The 17,196-nt window shown below is 33.8% G+C and overlaps 2 protein-coding genes across 8 annotated transcripts; one reads left to right on the top strand and one right to left on the bottom strand.

Moving 5' to 3' along the window:
• The first annotated feature begins 229 nt into the window (after positions 1-229).
• LOC111289003 (uncharacterized) lies at positions 230-1,216 on the top strand. The gene is made up of 2 exons (XM_022879894.2): positions 230-541; positions 646-1,216. The coding sequence occupies exons 1-2, from the start codon at positions 321-323 to the stop codon at positions 1,064-1,066; spliced, it is 642 nt and encodes a 213-aa protein (XP_022735629.2). The 5' UTR covers positions 230-320; the 3' UTR covers positions 1,067-1,216.
• A 278-nt stretch (positions 1,217-1,494) lies between these two features.
• LOC111288704 (alpha-glucan water dikinase, chloroplastic-like) lies at positions 1,495-15,289 on the bottom strand. Of its 7 annotated transcripts, none has more exons than XM_089759919.1 (35): positions 15,059-15,289; positions 14,849-14,878; positions 14,456-14,761; positions 13,769-13,810; positions 13,518-13,627; positions 13,310-13,388; positions 13,127-13,218; positions 12,887-13,040; positions 12,012-12,233; positions 11,505-11,840; positions 11,301-11,408; positions 11,093-11,191; positions 10,810-10,950; positions 10,598-10,686; positions 9,327-9,461; positions 9,051-9,213; positions 8,872-8,961; positions 8,619-8,804; positions 8,268-8,330; positions 8,127-8,189; positions 7,965-8,024; positions 7,721-7,873; positions 7,483-7,566; positions 7,026-7,202; positions 6,795-6,901; positions 6,111-6,324; positions 5,933-6,036; positions 5,622-5,757; positions 5,318-5,443; positions 4,577-4,687; positions 4,140-4,238; positions 3,082-3,255; positions 2,893-2,985; positions 2,563-2,687; positions 1,495-1,896 (listed from the first exon to the last, which is right to left on the bottom strand). In XM_089759919.1, exons 3-35 carry the CDS (start codon positions 14,735-14,737, stop codon positions 1,692-1,694), a joined length of 4,422 nt encoding a protein of 1,473 aa, XP_089616045.1. In that variant the 5' UTR covers positions 14,738-14,761; positions 14,849-14,878; positions 15,059-15,289; the 3' UTR covers positions 1,495-1,691. The 7 variants fall into 7 exon arrangements, with proteins under 7 accessions (XP_089616045.1, XP_089616047.1, XP_089616046.1 ...); XM_089759921.1 differs by having other exon boundaries at positions 2,563-2,678; XM_089759920.1 differs by having other exon boundaries at positions 14,456-14,763; positions 14,852-14,878.
• Positions 15,290-17,196: the final 1,907 nt, after the last annotated feature.

Genomic DNA, 17,196 nt, shown 5'->3' with positions numbered 1-17,196 from the left:
CAAGGACAACAAATATAATTAATGTTATATCTTACCATTTTGCTTTATGCTCCGAGTCTAAAAAGCAAAAAACAATAGATAAAAAAGAAAGAACTTCATGCTGTTCTGCAGTAACAATTTTCTCGCTCAGTTGTCACCTTATCATTGTTGCCTTTATATTCGGTGTACGGATGAATTAACGACACCGCAGTTATGTTGAATGTGAAATAACAAGCATGAAGGAGGATAAAACCGGCATTCAATGAGCTATTCTGTTGGCTATATAAACCAGAGCCAAGGCACTCTCATTATACATCATCAAGAAGAACGATCCAAAAAAAATGGAAAAGCTGTTTCTCTTGATAGTGACAATGACTGCAGCAGTAAGTTATCTAGGTGCGAAGTGTTTGGTACTTTCAACCTACACGATTGAATCTCCAAAATACAGGGTGGTATACTTAGGATCTGATTTTGAAATAAGATTGTACGAAGAAATGTCCTGGATGTCTGCTCTTGCTCATGGGACTTCCTTTCAGAATTCCACCAAAGATGGTTTTCACAGGTTTCATACAACAAGAAACTTTTTCCCTACTGAATGGGGACTTAAGTTTTAATTGATAAATTCTGATCCGATTTCTTTCTTTATCCTTGTATTGCTTGCTTCAGGTTGTATCAGTATCTTCATGGGGCTAACCTTAATGGTACCCAGTTTTTGATGACTGCTCCTGTCGTAACCAGCATCACTCCATCACCCCAAGGGTCTGCATATATTGTAAGGTATTATCTGCCCTCAAAATATGACAAGACGCCCCCTCCACAGCCATACACTGAACTGAATCTGCAGTTGGACAAGTGGCAGAGTCATTGTATTGCAGTCAGAAAGTTTCCTGGATATGCCAGGGACGATAACATCGACAAGGAAAAAGAAGCTCTCGTTTCTAGCCTTTGGCCAGGATTAATGGAGGCAGTGGAAAACAAGTATAACTACAGCATTGCCCAGTACAATGCTTCAAGACATCCCACAGGGCGCGTAAACGAGGTGTGGATGGATGTATCAGGTTTCACCACAGAAGGCTGTCCAGTCTAGCTATAGAAGTTCGTTTATATCCGTGCAACAGCAGCATCTAGTGCATTTGTGTGACAAAATTAATACAAACATGTTTTAATTACCTCCCTGTTTAAAAGATTTAAATAAAATGAAATGCTCAGTCCGGTTTACTTCCACCGAAAAGTGGTAATTCTTATGGTAATTCTTACTAGGAAATTCATTGTCTTGTTTAAGCAGAATTTGTCTTTCAACGCAAATCTCAATCGACATTGTATCTCAAATATTGTTAATTGTTTTCTGCATCATGCCTTGTATGTAGAAAACCAATTAATGTTGAAAGCTGACCAAATAATTTAAAAGGTAAATGACATATCATTATTCCTCTTCCTCAGGTTGTTGTTTGAGAAGACAAATGAAATTCAAACAGTTGATTATGGTGGAGTTTGCTAATTATAAGTTAATAGGCATTGACATCATAAAACATTATTTCGCCAAATTAAAGCAATTGGAAACATTTGTAGTTCATGTATAGTCATTTATTTTTTTCATTTCCTGCATCCTTTTTCTTCGGTTGCTCTTTGTTATTTTTTTTCCTCGTATAACAACCTTGGCATAGGCAAAAAGACAGCCAAAGGAATGATTACAGTCTAAAGAATAAGTATAATCACATCTGGGGTCTTGTCTGGACAACATAGACCTTCCCATCCCTGATGACACCTTCGATGTCTTGAGGAGATCCATACAGTTCCTCGATAGCATTTCCAGCCCGAGCAATGCTAGAAAGGATTGATTGTTGAAAGTTGGCATCATTTATCAAAGGGTCTGATGGGTAGTCGAGCACGACTTTCTCTTCTTCATCCATCGGCACACTGCACAAAAGGAAATGCATTACTGAGCTAGAAATTCACAAAAAAAATAAAAAGAACCAAACAAAACCATATGACAAAAAACAAATTCTTGACAAATTTCCTTCGACCAGGAAATTTTTTAACATTGATTAGATGGTGACAAAGAAAAAGGCTGATGGGGACCAAGAACCAAAGTACTAGGCTAGGCAAGAATAGCATTTTCAGTATCTAATCAAAGACATTCCGAAAAGTCTTTATTTGTCCATAAAGAGGCTGGTTATTAGCGTTCAGTCATAGCTTAGGAATTGAAGAAAAAGGATGGCGGTTGAACCGTAAATGTTCAAAGATTCTGATGTACCTGCATAGAACAAAGTAAATAGCCCTATAGAGGTATCTCTAGACTCTAGAAAAACAGTTACTAGCAAAAAATCCAACCACAGCCCCATACATGAACATCAGCCTCTGGAAAGTTTTTATGCGTCCATGAAAGGCTGGTGACAAGTCCACGGTTGTAGATCAGGGGTTGAACATTTTCACCAGCAATTCAGAAAGATGGACAGTTATCCATAAAGGATAGCACAATCCCAACCTCTCTTTTGGTGCCCCAGCAGACAAAAGGAAAAGCCAAACACATCAAATAATATGCACATCTTCCTCTTTGTGCATGATAGTTTGGATGGAGATTACCTATCATAAAGGCCAGCACCCGCATAACCTTCTAGATCTTCACCATTTGAATCAGATCTAAAGATAATAGAACGTCTTATGAAGAGACCAATTGGTTTGCTTGGATATCCCAATACCTGAAATATCTTGGAAATCATTTAGCAGAGATGATAGTGGCTTTGTGATCATATCTAATTTTATGTCAACAAATACGATAACAGGCACTGTACTGACGATTCACTTATTCTGAATTACTTTGTTAATGGCATAAACAATATTAACTTCATATTTATCATGCTTCAATATCCAATTTAAGTAAAATCTTCTATTAAATCTGCAGGCATGTTTTACCTGAGGAGAGTTGAGATTGTTTTTCTTGCAAACAAAACTCAAAGCACGACCTGGGTAAGCTCCAACGAGAGTTTCTCCAAGTCCTTTCACCACCTATTGTCAAACAGAGTGCAAATAATTACTCTTTCTTCCTTGAGGAGAAAAAATTACATGAGAGCATGACAAGAGATGATAAATGGAGATAAATACCTCAGCATAGACCTCAGATGAGTCCCCTGAAGATGGATTAGTAGTATGAATAACAAATGCATAATCAGCATTGATTACTTCCTGAACCAGGACAGCCATACAGAGGTATTCGTGGTCTAATTTGGCTTTCCTGGTGCTGAAATATGCTCTCTCATTCCATTTCGAAGCCCAGACCTAGATTGAATGCATGTGATAAATAGTCAATGCTATACATCAAAATAGAAATCTATGACTGCAAGCCTGCAAAGCACCTAAATTTAGAATTATGTGAATAGAAGGAACAAGTTTTGAAAGGTGAAGTTACAAAAAAAAAAAAAGAAAATGTGGTTGTATGCCAAAAATTCTTGTTCAGATATTTAAACAAAATATAAAGGATATTGGAAGAAAAAAAATGCAAAATGAAAAGGGTATGCTCTTATTGTTTGGATGTTTAAACAAAATATAAAGGACAAAGAACATAATTCATAAGACAAATAAAAGGTTTTCCCTTTTATTTTTTTCTCTATAGTTTGCTTCCAAAATCCAAATAGTGTGTACAAATATTTCTAATTTTGATCCATAATATAGCTAGTTTACAGTTTGAAAAGCATCCCCGGGATCCAAAAATGGAGATGAAAATACAGAGAAAAGAAATTAGATCAAATGCATAATACGACTGCCTAACAACAATCCTGCTACTTTCAGCTCTTTGGTTGTGAAAACAAGAATAATTTAGGAAATCAAAGTAGTTTATTTTTAATGAAATAAAATACGCTGGTTACACACCGTGCTTTTACAAGAATTAATTCATCTTCAGGGTGGCGCGAGTGAAAATAAATCATAGAATATAGCAGTTAGCAAGAATTGAGGAAGTTAGTGCCTGCCTAGCACACACCATGCTAGCCTAGAAACGTTGATAGAACTTTAAAAGTAATGTAATGATATTGCTAGTCCTGATACTATAATTGCGGTTAATGGAGTATAATTATTGAATAGACACTATTCAAATAAAGTGGCATGATATAGAAATAAAAAATTTGAGGGATCTGCTCTTTTCCCATTCAGGAAAAATGGTATACCTTCTTTATAGCAGTCCATGCTTGCTCCCACCTCTGTTCACCTTCATCTCCAGGCCAAGGCATTCCAGAACTCTGCATCTTGATCTTCAGCTCTTGCACCTAAAGGTAATAAGAAATTGAAATAAATCTGACCAACGGGCTCCCAGAGAATTCTTGGATTCAAGTGCTATCAATTTCTTAAAGATTATCAACAAAGGCATAAAATTCTTGAAAATTTTCTGATTTATGTGAAAATATAGGTAATAGATAGGGAGATTTGAGAAGGGAGATTTTTCTTAGTCAAACAAAGGATTTGGACAAATGAAAACTTTCCATATAACTCCACAAAAACAAGTGTAAGGAGATAATCATGGCTTCTAATGATGCTAACAAGTAACAAATAGGGAATGAAAGCTTAGCAGAAGAAACATCTTAAGCTCAATCAGTAAAATACATACCAATTGGGGTGGTGCTGCCAGCTGTAGAACAGTTTGACGAATTTCCCCAAGTGCACCAAAGTCTCCTCCTCCTAACTTTTTCTTCAATATTTGCAACTTCTCATCCACTTCCTGAGAATTAAGGAGGAGAGAATAGGAGATAAACTGTCAGATAATAGGGCTATCTTGACAAGTAAAATAGAGTACCCTAAATGATTATTGACACTAGTGAACATATTTTGCAGCAGCCAATTGATTATTATTATTATTATTATTATTATTATTTTTATTATTATTATTATTATTATTATTATTATTATTATTTTTGGAATAATCTTGTTTATCAATTGTTTTTAAGTTCTAAGTATACTAAGTCTAGAGGCACTAAGTGCTCTAAGAAATTTCACACCCCAATCTGAAGCCAAAGTAGTTAAATCACAATCAAATATCAGCCATACTTTTTTTTTTCTCTTACAATTTTAAGATGTAAAGGAAATGGCATTTAGAAGCTTTGGGGAATATTCTCAGTCAGATTTAACTTATATATCACTGGTTTACTTGCAAACCTGCTTCAGAAAATCTCAGTTGGCCACACAATGGTAAAAATCCAGGAGCTTGATTTTGATACCAATGTAAGTTTACAAAGCTACTTAACAAAAAAGGAAAACTGAAAACCCTGACAGAGGTCATTGTAAACAAATTGCAGCTGCACATGCATTTAGAAAGCAGGGAGACATTATTGAAGTTCAGAATAAGAATAACCTTGTTTACTTTATTGGCAAGAACCTTCTCAAATACTCCAAATGGAAGGGCAACTGAAGTAGGAATCCCAACCCAAGATGGTATTTTTCCTTTCAGATATGAGATATTGCGTGATTTAGCACCAACCTAGGAGAAAAAATGAGTCCCAATGCATAAATTAGTCATACACGAACCATAAACATAGTTCAGAGATATAGCATGGAAAGAGCTATAAATACTTCAATATTCAATCTCACTGAAACTCTGCAGGTTTAGAAGGGAAAAAATGAAGTTTTGGAGGTGAATCTGATTTTGCAAGCCTAACCATTTCAGGTGTAAATTCCTCTGCTGATATGGCATATTTACCACCAAACTGCTTTCTGACCAAAGTAATAGATGACGGACCATCTCCCTTCAAGTTACTTGAACTTGAATCAGCTAGCTCACCCTCCTTCACATCACTAATGAATGCATGAAAGAGAGAAAGAGATTCAAATTACTTTTGCATATATGAAAACAAGGGATTTGTTTAATTTCACCTAATGATACATGATGTATTAGACGGACTTGTTTAATTTACCCTTATGATAAATGATGTATTAGACATATTCAGAATTAAGTTAGAGATAGCAGTACCTATAAACTACGTCTGCAGGCGAAGGTTTTAGGCACAGCAATTTCCCTTGGTATGCTTGGATGTCAGCCAGAATATTAGGATCAAAGCATGTAGCAAAGCAAACCTGCAGGTGATATTATACCTCAATACACAGTCAATTATCAGCTATAGAGAAATCTCAATACACCATGCAATCACCTTGCAGTTTCTTGCACGGACAGAAACATGTGACAAAACGTCTGGCATGTCAGGTGTCAACACAGCAACTGTACCATCTGGAATTTCTTCCTCTCCTTTTACACTTTTTGCCACTAAAATAGTAGGCCGGTCATAAGATTTATTCTGTACAGCAAGCAGCTCATCTACGACATCGACATATCCAACAACTTCAACTGGACTAATAACCTGCCAACTGTTGCAGGACAGAAGTTGAATTAGTAAGCTCAAGAAATGACAGTCTGATATTCTTTAATCCAATGCCAAAATCTCCTTAAGATTGCGTTAGGTAACTTGGATTTCAAAATTAGTGCAAATTGTGCAATAAAGCAAATGCAAATATAAACTCCATGATTCTTTTGGCTTGGTTGGATGCCTATTTAGTGATGAATTTGCAATACCTATAGGTATTTTTGAATTTAGAATCATCTTTTTATACCTTTCAAATATATAACCATATTGCATCCTAAATAATTTGTGCATAGTATATGCATTTCATTCTCACAATTTATATAGAAAAATAATCCAAAATCCACCCTCTCAAATTCATCTTTCCAAACATAGCATAAATGAATTGAGCCTAGATATAATTGCATAAGAGATTGTTTCACTGCCAATATTTTCTAATTATGAGTTAGTTAGCAGGGCAATGATTATAATAACTACCTGCCAAGATGAGCAGTCTCCCGAAGAACAGGATCAAGTCGATTAATAAGCGAGGATAAAGTTGCAGCTGATCCAGCACGGATAATTTCCTCAGTAAATATCTTGATCTGGAAGAAAATTCAACTAATGTACTTTATCTTTCCATTTTGGTTAATGAGATCAACATCAAGTAACTGCAGGAAATTTACAGTGACCAACTAAGTTTGAGATTTAAAACAATTAATAACATACAGCCCACTGGTCTATTCCAAGCAATGATCCAAGATATTCTGCTGATGGTTGCAAAATACACTGGTACCACTCAGCCTTGCTAGCCAGTGCAAGGCGAGTTCTGTCTAGCACTGATTTTGCATACAGTGCCCAGTGACCACTTTGACTCTTGCACATGCTCATGGCATGATGCCATCCCTGCATAAGTAATGAAGTAACAGTTATTATCCATGATCTAAACACACACACAAACATTTGTATTATGACATGCCATAACAGAAGCACTTTCATGGAGATCTTGAAATTTTCTCTTTTTGCAAAGTACTTAAGAAAGGCAATCCATGCACATGAATATGCCAGTGATTAATTTCAAAATGGTGCATCTGGCCATTAGTCACAGGAAGAAGGAAGATTGACTTAGTAAATGCCCTTAAGAAATAAGAACCATCACAATTCTGTATGATAGAAAGTATTTTACCTTCAAGCAGTAGACCAGATCCTCATTATCATCCGATGAAAGTGCAAGGTTTTCTAGAACAAGAGTGATGAAATACATCATCTTCTGCAAGATGCACAAGAAGCCTAATCAGGAATTGATATACATCATAGATGGAAATAAGATCATCCACCATGCCTAGTGATAGAGAGAGATACTAATCAGTAAAGAGCATTGCACAGAGTGGTACATAGGATATGGTGAAGATGACAGGATTTACCTCTGGTCCAGCATTATTCAGCTCCTCATAACCTCTTTCAATAGCGGTCCTAACAGTAGAGTCAAGGGCAATGTCCAAAAATAATAGATCCTTCAAACGATTGCTAGACTTCAACAACAACGGTCGAAGCTCTTGACGAGCCTCAAGCAAACCCTGTGAAAGGAAAGTTGAAAGAGGATTGATCAACGTAGATGGAGAAAATAAATGGGCATAGTGATTAGATTTCCAATCAAACATCACACACCTCAAGCAGGGCTTCTACATTTCTGTCTTCAACATGTCCAAGGACAAACTGAAGCAATTCCTGTTATTTGTGTATCTCAAATATATAATCAACTTTTTGAGGGGAAAAAAAAAAAAAGCAGAGAATATTTGAAAGAAAACTGAAGATAAAATTATAACTTACTAGAAATCCTGATGGCAAGCCAGCTACAGGATTTATTTGCACCCCAACCATGAAACCTTCACCCTGAACACAAACAAAGCTCTTGTCAAATGCTGACAATAATTCTTTGTCCAGGTAATTTCATCCTAATTCTAATATTACCTCCGCTCTGTAGCCCATGCAATTTGAAATAGCAGACTCAAGATCTGCACCTGAATGAACCGCCTGTGCATAAATCACAATTAGAATAGAAATTATAAATTATATAAGCCAAAAGAAAGAAATTGAAGGAAATTAATTCAGTATAAGCAGAGAGCAGATGAAACATAAACATGTGCATCAAAAGCGAAAACAGACAATGAGATAAAAGTACAGCTTAAGAACAGAATGATAGTCCTTAGAAGCAATGTGTGAATTGGGTGCCTATTATAATATCATCTACACACATAAAGGTGCTGATGATGGATCAGGAACATTGTAGTGAATACAACCATAACGGTTTAAGTAACAGACCTTCAAGGTTCTCATATAATGTCCAAGATCACGTAAAAGACCATCCTTCTGATCTCTCCTAAAACTTGGCTCAGAATGGATAGCACGGTCATAACTTAAAAGGCGCTCCTTTGTTAATCCATTCTCATTTAGAGTCTTCCAGTAGACACTGATGTCAAAGTCACTTTTAATGTAATCAATCAATGCCTGCAAGAACATGTTCTGTTAGCTGATGGAAACTAAAGAATTTTCTCTACATTCAAATATCTGATACCTGACAGATTACAACATCATCTGGACTTGTATTATTATGTAACTTCTGGTGCCATTCCTCCATTATTCCTCCCTTGCAATCATTATTTCTCTGAAACAGATAGATAACAGTTCAAGTAAATACAAAATAATAACAAAAAAAAAAGTGGAAATGAAAGTAACCCATTCTTCAAGATTGACCTGGATGACCAGTATTTCATCCCTAATTCTTTGTCCCACATCACCTTCACCTCCACGACCAACAGTAGACATAATCATGCGCAAAAGCTCCTGGTGCTGTGGATGAGTGGTGTAGATACTCTGGAGCAAGTCCGTGAGTCTATTCTGTGCTTTACTTATCTCGCTGCACAAAATAAAAATTACTACATTTGCATTCATATGAACATCAGGCATGACAATGGAAAATTTGTACAAAAGATTGACCACTCATAATCTCAAAAAATATCTAATCTGTACCGTGGTTTCACATTGTAGTTTTTGTTCCATATGAGCTGCCTTGTAGCCATAAACCTCATCCACACTAAGATCCCAGCAAGGCCCAATTCACCAGTATCTTTGGCTTGATCCATTAAGTCTGATGCAATATTAAACCTAAAAAGGGAAACAGCAAGACTTATGAAGAACAAGAAGCAACTGAATATAATTAACAACACACAAGTCTCAGCATAATTGCATGTCAAGTAAAATAGGAGTGCATTAAGATAGATGCGAAGATTTTAGAAGTTAACTGAATAATCTGCTGGAGTGAAATTTCAATCTCCATGTCAAACATGAAACCATTAGCAAGACATGGAGCCAAAAGGACACACACATGACAAAAACTTGCATGTGCCCAAGAGAGACTAAGATTTCAGAAGCTCTACCATCATCCAAGGATGGAAGGCATCATAATTATGTTCATTATTATGCAACTGAAGGGAACATAGCAAAAAAATCGATTTGCATGCATTTTGAGAATATTTAGTATCAGTGTAAGGAAGGAAAACAATATGCTTTGAACATCTTTGCCTTTTTTTTTCTATTGTTCCACTATCACAAGTATAGTGAGATCTCCTGTAAATGTTTAGCCAACTGTAAGGCAAGATATCACAATTTGAACTAAATTTTATTGAAACAATGATCTTACTTTTAGCAAAAGAGAGAGTCTATTAATGAAAGCAAGATCCTTTTGGGAAGTGGAGGGATGGTTAAGGGAAATGAGCATTTGCCAGTAACTAGCAATTCAATTACATTTGAAGAACCTAGATAAGTTTTGCAACAAATTTGAACAGATTTCAAATTTTTAATGAAATTAAAGGTAAGGAAAAAAAAAAAAAACTGCATAAGTCTAAATTTCCTAAAACACATTACATCTTGGATTTTGTGCAGGTCCTACTGATTCTAAGTAGGGTAGGTTCCAAAAAAGAAACACTCAAAGCATGATGTGTGAGAAATAAACAGTCAAAACTCAAAGGAAGATATTAAATTGCTTCCTTTTTAATTTGAGTAACCAGCTTTGTCTATAATATGCCCATAAGATGGACAAAATATCTGCATTTGCGAGGAAAGGAGAGACATATCCAAGTGGCATGGAATCTTAGAACTATTTCATTGTAGTCTTCCAGAAGCTAAACACAAATTATATTAATATTTCATGCTACAATGATAACTAAAATAACTGCACAATATCATCAAATGAGATAAAGTTGATGACAAAAATGAAGTCTAAGTCCCAGAAGTTCACTGACCGGTGCATAAAAGACTTTTGCGCCTCACTCTCCATCTCAGCTATTCTATCCAACAAAGCCTTTGAGGTACCTTTGCCATCACTAGCATCCTTGTGTTTTCAAGAAAAATCCAGTTAATCATACATGAAGGCACTTCAAACAGAAAATAATATATGTAAAATATGTAGATACACCCAAAAATTTCCTGGTTGAAATCACCAACAAGAAACAACCTTTCCAATTTGCATGAATCTCTGGCTGAACTCCACATAGAAGTCAGAGCCATTATTTTTTATCCACTTCCCACCAGACAGAAGAACAAATGGCATCCCTTTAAAATTACCATCCTCAATTTCCATCTCAAAGCATTGCACCTAAGGACAATTTCAGGATATGAATACAAGGACACGTTTGTGTATCTTATTGTATGTTAAACCTCAGTAAATCTAACTTGTGTGTATTATTGAACTTCAGTCCTAAGGCACACATTTTAAGATTGAAATCTACTTAGTAAACCTGTTTAGGAAGATCAGCAGAAGAGTTTGTTGAAAATTGTGATTCAGCAGCTCCATCCAAAGAAACTGAACCACGAGGGAGAACATCGGGAGGTGGTGGCTGAAAAATGTTAAAATAAAGTAGTCTGAGATTTACATGAAAGAAATAGTGATTCAATCCCAGAGTCCAATGACTTCCTGAGGAGTGTAACAGTTTTAAATGATCTTACCAGCCACTCTCCAGCCATTTTGGATAAAGCCCAGTGAAGGGTAAGTGGTTCTTCAAAATCGGTAACTAAGTGAATCTTTGTCTTACCAGCAGGTTTGGTCACAAGTACCTGGAATATTAGGAAGGAGTCAAAACTTTAAAGACTTTTGCAAGTGACCACCCTTAAAGAGAGAAGGCGGAATCAAAGAAACACTTGTTGTCTTACCAAAAGCTCCCAATCACCAATTTTGTAAATTTTCTTGTTCATAACAGGGCTGCCATCCATTTCCTTTTCCTTAGCTAAGCGTCCAATGGCTGTCAAAGGTTTTGGTTCAACAGAGATACTTCCCTCAACAGGTTTTACTGCATGCTTGTTAACAAGTTGCATCAAATCCCTCTCCTTGCGCTGAATTCGTTCAATACTAAAATATCTTTTGTTCTGCAGCTGCTTTGAAACCTTAGTCTCTATCTCTCCTTCAGTAATCTTCTTTCGAATTTCATCAAGAGATACACCTTTCTCTAGTTCAGATTTCAAGTCTTTCCTTGCTTCCTCAAATTCCCTCTAATTATTGAAACAGTGCTTGAGTCAGTATTTAGTACATGCAAAAAACGATAGCCTCATTAATCTTTTAAAAGCAAATGAGCAATCACCTAGTCCAATTGTCTTTATTACCTAAGGTCTTCAAACAAAAAAGAATCTTAAAATCCAGTTAGACAGAGATCAGAAAATTACAAGTTGTTGCTCTGGGGAATAATTAGGCTTCCCTGCTTTCTCCCATCGTATATAGGCTTGTATTTGGACAAGATCATCAGGTATCTTGTTCTTTGTCTCTTGGATAGAAGTCTCCATATATTCTTGTCCATTTGTTTTTGTTAGTTTTGCTCGGATGTCTTCCACAGAAGCACCCCTGGCGATTTCCTCAAAAAGCTCAGCACGAGCTGCTTCATACTCCTCCTATGATGCACAAAATCCAAAAATAATAGTAATATTTCATATTTCTTCAGAGATTTAAAGGAGGAAAGAATTCTATAATTCATGATTTGGATACATGCATTAATAAATGATAATCCAGCTTTTCTCTTACGATTGCTGCACCTGTAACTGAAAAGTCTAAAATGAAACAACAACAAGAACACAGAATATTTCTTGAATTTTTAAACAAAAGAGTTGAAACTAATGTATTGCAGCCAAAACTATTTCTTAATCAATACTGGGGCATGAATGAAAATTTTATCAGATGTAGAATAAAATGCTTCACTCCATGAAAAAATAGTCTGCTAAAAGCACATCAGTGAAGCTCCTAATCTGGTACAGGAAGAAAAATTAGTTTTTAAGTGTTAATTAATTCCACACAAAACAGGGAACATTAACACTTAGAACAGATAAAGCAAACAAGAATCCCTGAAACCTACTTCTGTGGACTAATTTGATGGAGCAGGAAAGTTAAATATGCAAGAACCAAACATCAATTAATTCACTTCAAATCAAAAGGATAAGGGGAAATGGAACAAGAGGAAAGGACAAAAAAAGAAGAACAAATTGAAATGCATGACTTAACTTTAACAATGAGCAAATAAACTGTATAAATTATTAAACCTATTACTTGCCTTCTCTTGCTCAGGAGTATACATCTGTTTACCCTTTCGCTCCCACCTCAAATATGACTGAATCTGAACAAGATCTTCAGGAACTGAAATGTTTGAAATCAATGTCTCCCTCCTGGGTAACTTTACGTGAAAGTTCTGGCCACTATTTTTTATCCTGCAAATGGAAAATAGGAAGAGAAAAAACAGCAAATTCATTTTACATGTACAAATGCAGTAAAAACAAAACCATTGGATACTTGCCATTTATTTTGGGCTTCATCAAATATGAGAAACTCGATAGCTTGTATCTGAGGGTCATCAATTTGTAACTTTAAATACGAACTGGAGCCAGACTACAGAAAAGCAATATGTAGACAGAATAAACAACTAGTTGTCAGTTAGGATTTTCAAAAGTGACTTTTTGTTTTGTTTTTTGGCACTAACCTTCACAAATGGAGTTCTTAGGGCTCTATTCTTGTAGTTTTTGGTCCCTTCTGGTTGACGTGAAGGAAGTACCCACTTTCTGTAAAACGAAAAAATAAAAAGAAACAGAGTTTCTCAAACTGTAATGATGAAACCCAAATATCAACACTTAAACATCAAAATCAAATGTAACGTTAACATAATCACCAACTGGTACAAGTGAACTTACTCATTTCTATCACGTATCGCACCCCAGTGCAAGAGCAAAGAGTCACTACTATACATGATTCTAAAATGTACTTGTGTAATAGACCCTGAAGTAGAAGCACTAGCATCAACCTGCTCAATTAAAAAAGGGTGAATCTTGTGTCACTATAAGACACAAAGAAGCTATAAATACCAAACTAATGTCAATCTAACCAGTGGTTTAGACAGAGTATATGAGTTGGTGCAAAGTATTTAACACCACGCTATAACTACCTGCAATTCAATAATCCCATCAATGTTGAATTTTCCGAGATGCTGCAGCAAAGTAAGAATTTGTCAAAATTTTGAAGATAAATCAAACAACACAACTCTGTTAACCTACTAACACATGCAAAATTCTGAAAAAGGAAATCAATTCGGATATGGTTGGTTTTGCTTCAAAAAAATATGAATGCTTCTTCATGCATCTCCACTCAGGAAAGGAACAAATAGTATTTTAAAAATGATCTTCAAGAAAACAGGGAAGCGCCAATAAAATACTTATCCAATATAGTTCTTTTGTGTAGATCACGAAATATTTGTTTTATTCAATTCATGGTCAATGCTTGTTCATACTTACAAGGGAGATAGCATAGCCGGTTTCTATGCCTTCATGGTCAAGCACTAAAGTTACAATAAATTGATCCTAGATTTCAAGAGTTTAGGGAGTGATCCAGTGAAAGAATCCCTAATCCTCAAATTTGAAAAAAGCAAAGTGAAATAAGTTCAATTGAGGGATTAATGAAACTACATAATAAGCACTTAGACCAAAAAGCTAAAAAACTAAAACAAAACACAAACTTTAAGTCGGTACATTTTGTATCAAAGCAATATTTTATTTTCTGTCAAAAAAAAAAAAAAAAAACAAAAACACAATAAAGAACTGCAAAAAAGGTTTAAAATTCAAAGACAGATTTTAACCTCAGAAGCCGGATCAGTGGCTAACACGGCTCGAGGGATGAACTTAACAGCCCGTTGGCTCCCCATGGCTAATTTCTGTTTCCTCTCACTAATACTGTTACCATAAAATTTTGTGGATATTTTATACTTGTGTGGCTGAGCTGGTAATTGATTCAGAGAAGCAGTGGCACAGAAGAAATTTATAGGGACGCCAGAAGAATTTTTGAGTTTGCCTTGATGCTCTAAAACCGTGGGACGGAGGAAATGCTGCTGTGTCAAATTATGGCCTACGCTATTACTCATCTTCCTTGTTAAGACTTCGTATCCCTGAAGAATTTCAACAGTAATTCAAAAATGTATATTGCAAAAAATAATATTGTTAATCGAATCATTTCCAAATACGTGATGATCAACCTTTTTTTGTTTCTAACACCTGATCGGTAACTGAACGGAGCAAAACCGAAGCAAAAGGAAAGAATTCACCATTAAACATAATAATTCTTCGATAATTTCGCAAAAGAAATAGAAACAAACTAAAATTACCAAATGTAAGTAAAATTCTGGATATCAAAGATTTGTATGAATGATGAAGTGTTTAGAGATAATGAATCTGTGAAAAATTACCTTGAAAGAGTTGGAAATCTTTATGGGAGAAATGGAATTCTTTATGGGAGAAATGGAAAGAATATACGATCAGATTCTTGAGAAGAATCAAGAAGAAACAAAATTTTTTTTTTTTTGGTTTGTGTTCAGCAAATTGATGATTTGAATTGAGACTGGTTATGGGCTTTTGCACCAGCGACAGCGAGTCGAAAGTTGAAAACCATAAAAAATTATGAGATCAGGGGCCAGACTAGACTCCGTTAGCTCTATACGGCGATTTATCTTCATCAGTGGCCGCTTGGCAGGTTCTGGAATGGACACGTCGTAAAAGTTGGGGATTGGGGGACTGTCACGTGCGATATGGGGCAACGCCGGGAGGTGAGGGAACCGTGGGGTCCGTGAAATTGTGATATTTAAATTATTGGTCTTTAATTGCCCCTTATTTTTTATGGAATTTCGAGATTTATCATTTCTCTTTTCATATTTCTCACTGGATAGATTAATTATATATATATATATATGTATAAACACAAATTAAATTTATGTTTATTTTTATTATTGTAAATATCATAAATAAGTAAAATAAAAAAATAATGAATTGAATTGAATGTGCTTTGGATTTTATCATGAAGTATGCTTACTCTTGGACCATATCACCATTGGAGTTTTTGAAAAATCATTTCTATTGAAATTAAAAAAAAAAATTTAAATAAAAAGGTAATTAAATTATAAAAAATTATTGGACATATCATTACTATTAAAGTTTTAATCAAAATGTTGAAAAATTAAAAAGATAAGAAGATGTATATAAAAAAACTTAACATACATAAAATTATTTTTTAAAGAAGAACAAAGTATATATTTAAAAAATATATATATTCATAAAAAATATTTCAATATTTTTGCGATCTTGATTGTTGAATAAAATATGTAAATGTTTAGTAGATGCATGTTAAAATAAAAATAAATAAATAAATAATTTTTTAAGAATAAAATCACAATGGTAATACACCTTTAAAAGAAAAGTTATAAAATAAAAATACTGATAAAGGATACACGATCTATTTATGGGAATTTTTAATGACAAACAAGGAGGCATAGATGACTCTAAAATTGCTAACTATCTTTCGAATTTAAAAGTAGTATATAATAAGTAATATGTGTATTTTTTAATTTTAAAAAGTAAATAATAAAAGACAATTATAAGAAAATTTATGAAGATAAAAATTATATTCGAGATTTTTAAATTAAAAAAAGCTATTTGTAAATTGATTTGTGATTGTAATGTGTATTAGATTGATTGTTTATTTTAGATATTTTTAAATTTTAAAAATAAATATTAATTTTTTATTTGAATTTGAAATATATCTTACATGTCATAAAAATAAGTTCTTCATATAGACATACACATCTACATATTTATAACATACCTTATAATATATATATATATATATGATTATTAAAAGCTATCAATGTAAATATCCAAGTAAGCAAATTTTTTGAATAATTTTTTATGTGTCAAATAGTAAAATTATCCACATAAATATCCATATAAACAATACTTATTAGGTACTTTCGTATTTAGTAATATAATATTATATATTATTCTAATCTAATTTAATTATAAATAAAATGTTTGCTCAATTTCCATATCCTAATTAGATTTAGACATGATAATTTTAAATGTTACACAAAAATTATAAAAAATACATTGAAATGATACAATTTAAAATTTTAGTAAAATTTATATATAAATTTGGTAAAAAAAAAACATATTTTATATGTTAACATGATTTGTAACATAATAATTTTTATATTTTGTACTTATTTGATATAAAAAAATATAATACAGATACACGAATTATCAAATCTAATTCAGATGAAATAACATTTATATTAATACAATTATATGAATTTGTGAATTTAACAATATAGATTAAAATATACTTGTTAAAATTATTATATCAAATAAATTTTTTATCTAAACATTATTATTTATTGTTTTTGAAATAAAATATTAGTACTTTAATTATTTTAAAGAAAAATACTAGAAATGCCGATATAAGATTTATTCATATATTTTTTAATCATAAATTTATTTATATTAAATATCTTGAATTACGTGAAATTTAAATTTGATAATTGGTATATTTATATTA

The sequence above is a fragment of the Durio zibethinus genome, chromosome 4, assembly GCF_047325235.1.
Source record: "Durio zibethinus cultivar Kanyao isolate XHJ-2024 chromosome 4, ASM4732523v1, whole genome shotgun sequence".
NCBI classification, from domain to species: Eukaryota; Viridiplantae; Streptophyta; class Magnoliopsida; order Malvales; family Malvaceae; genus Durio; species Durio zibethinus.
Note: the sequence above shows the minus strand (reverse complement) of the source record. Positions and strands in the feature narration are given on the sequence as shown.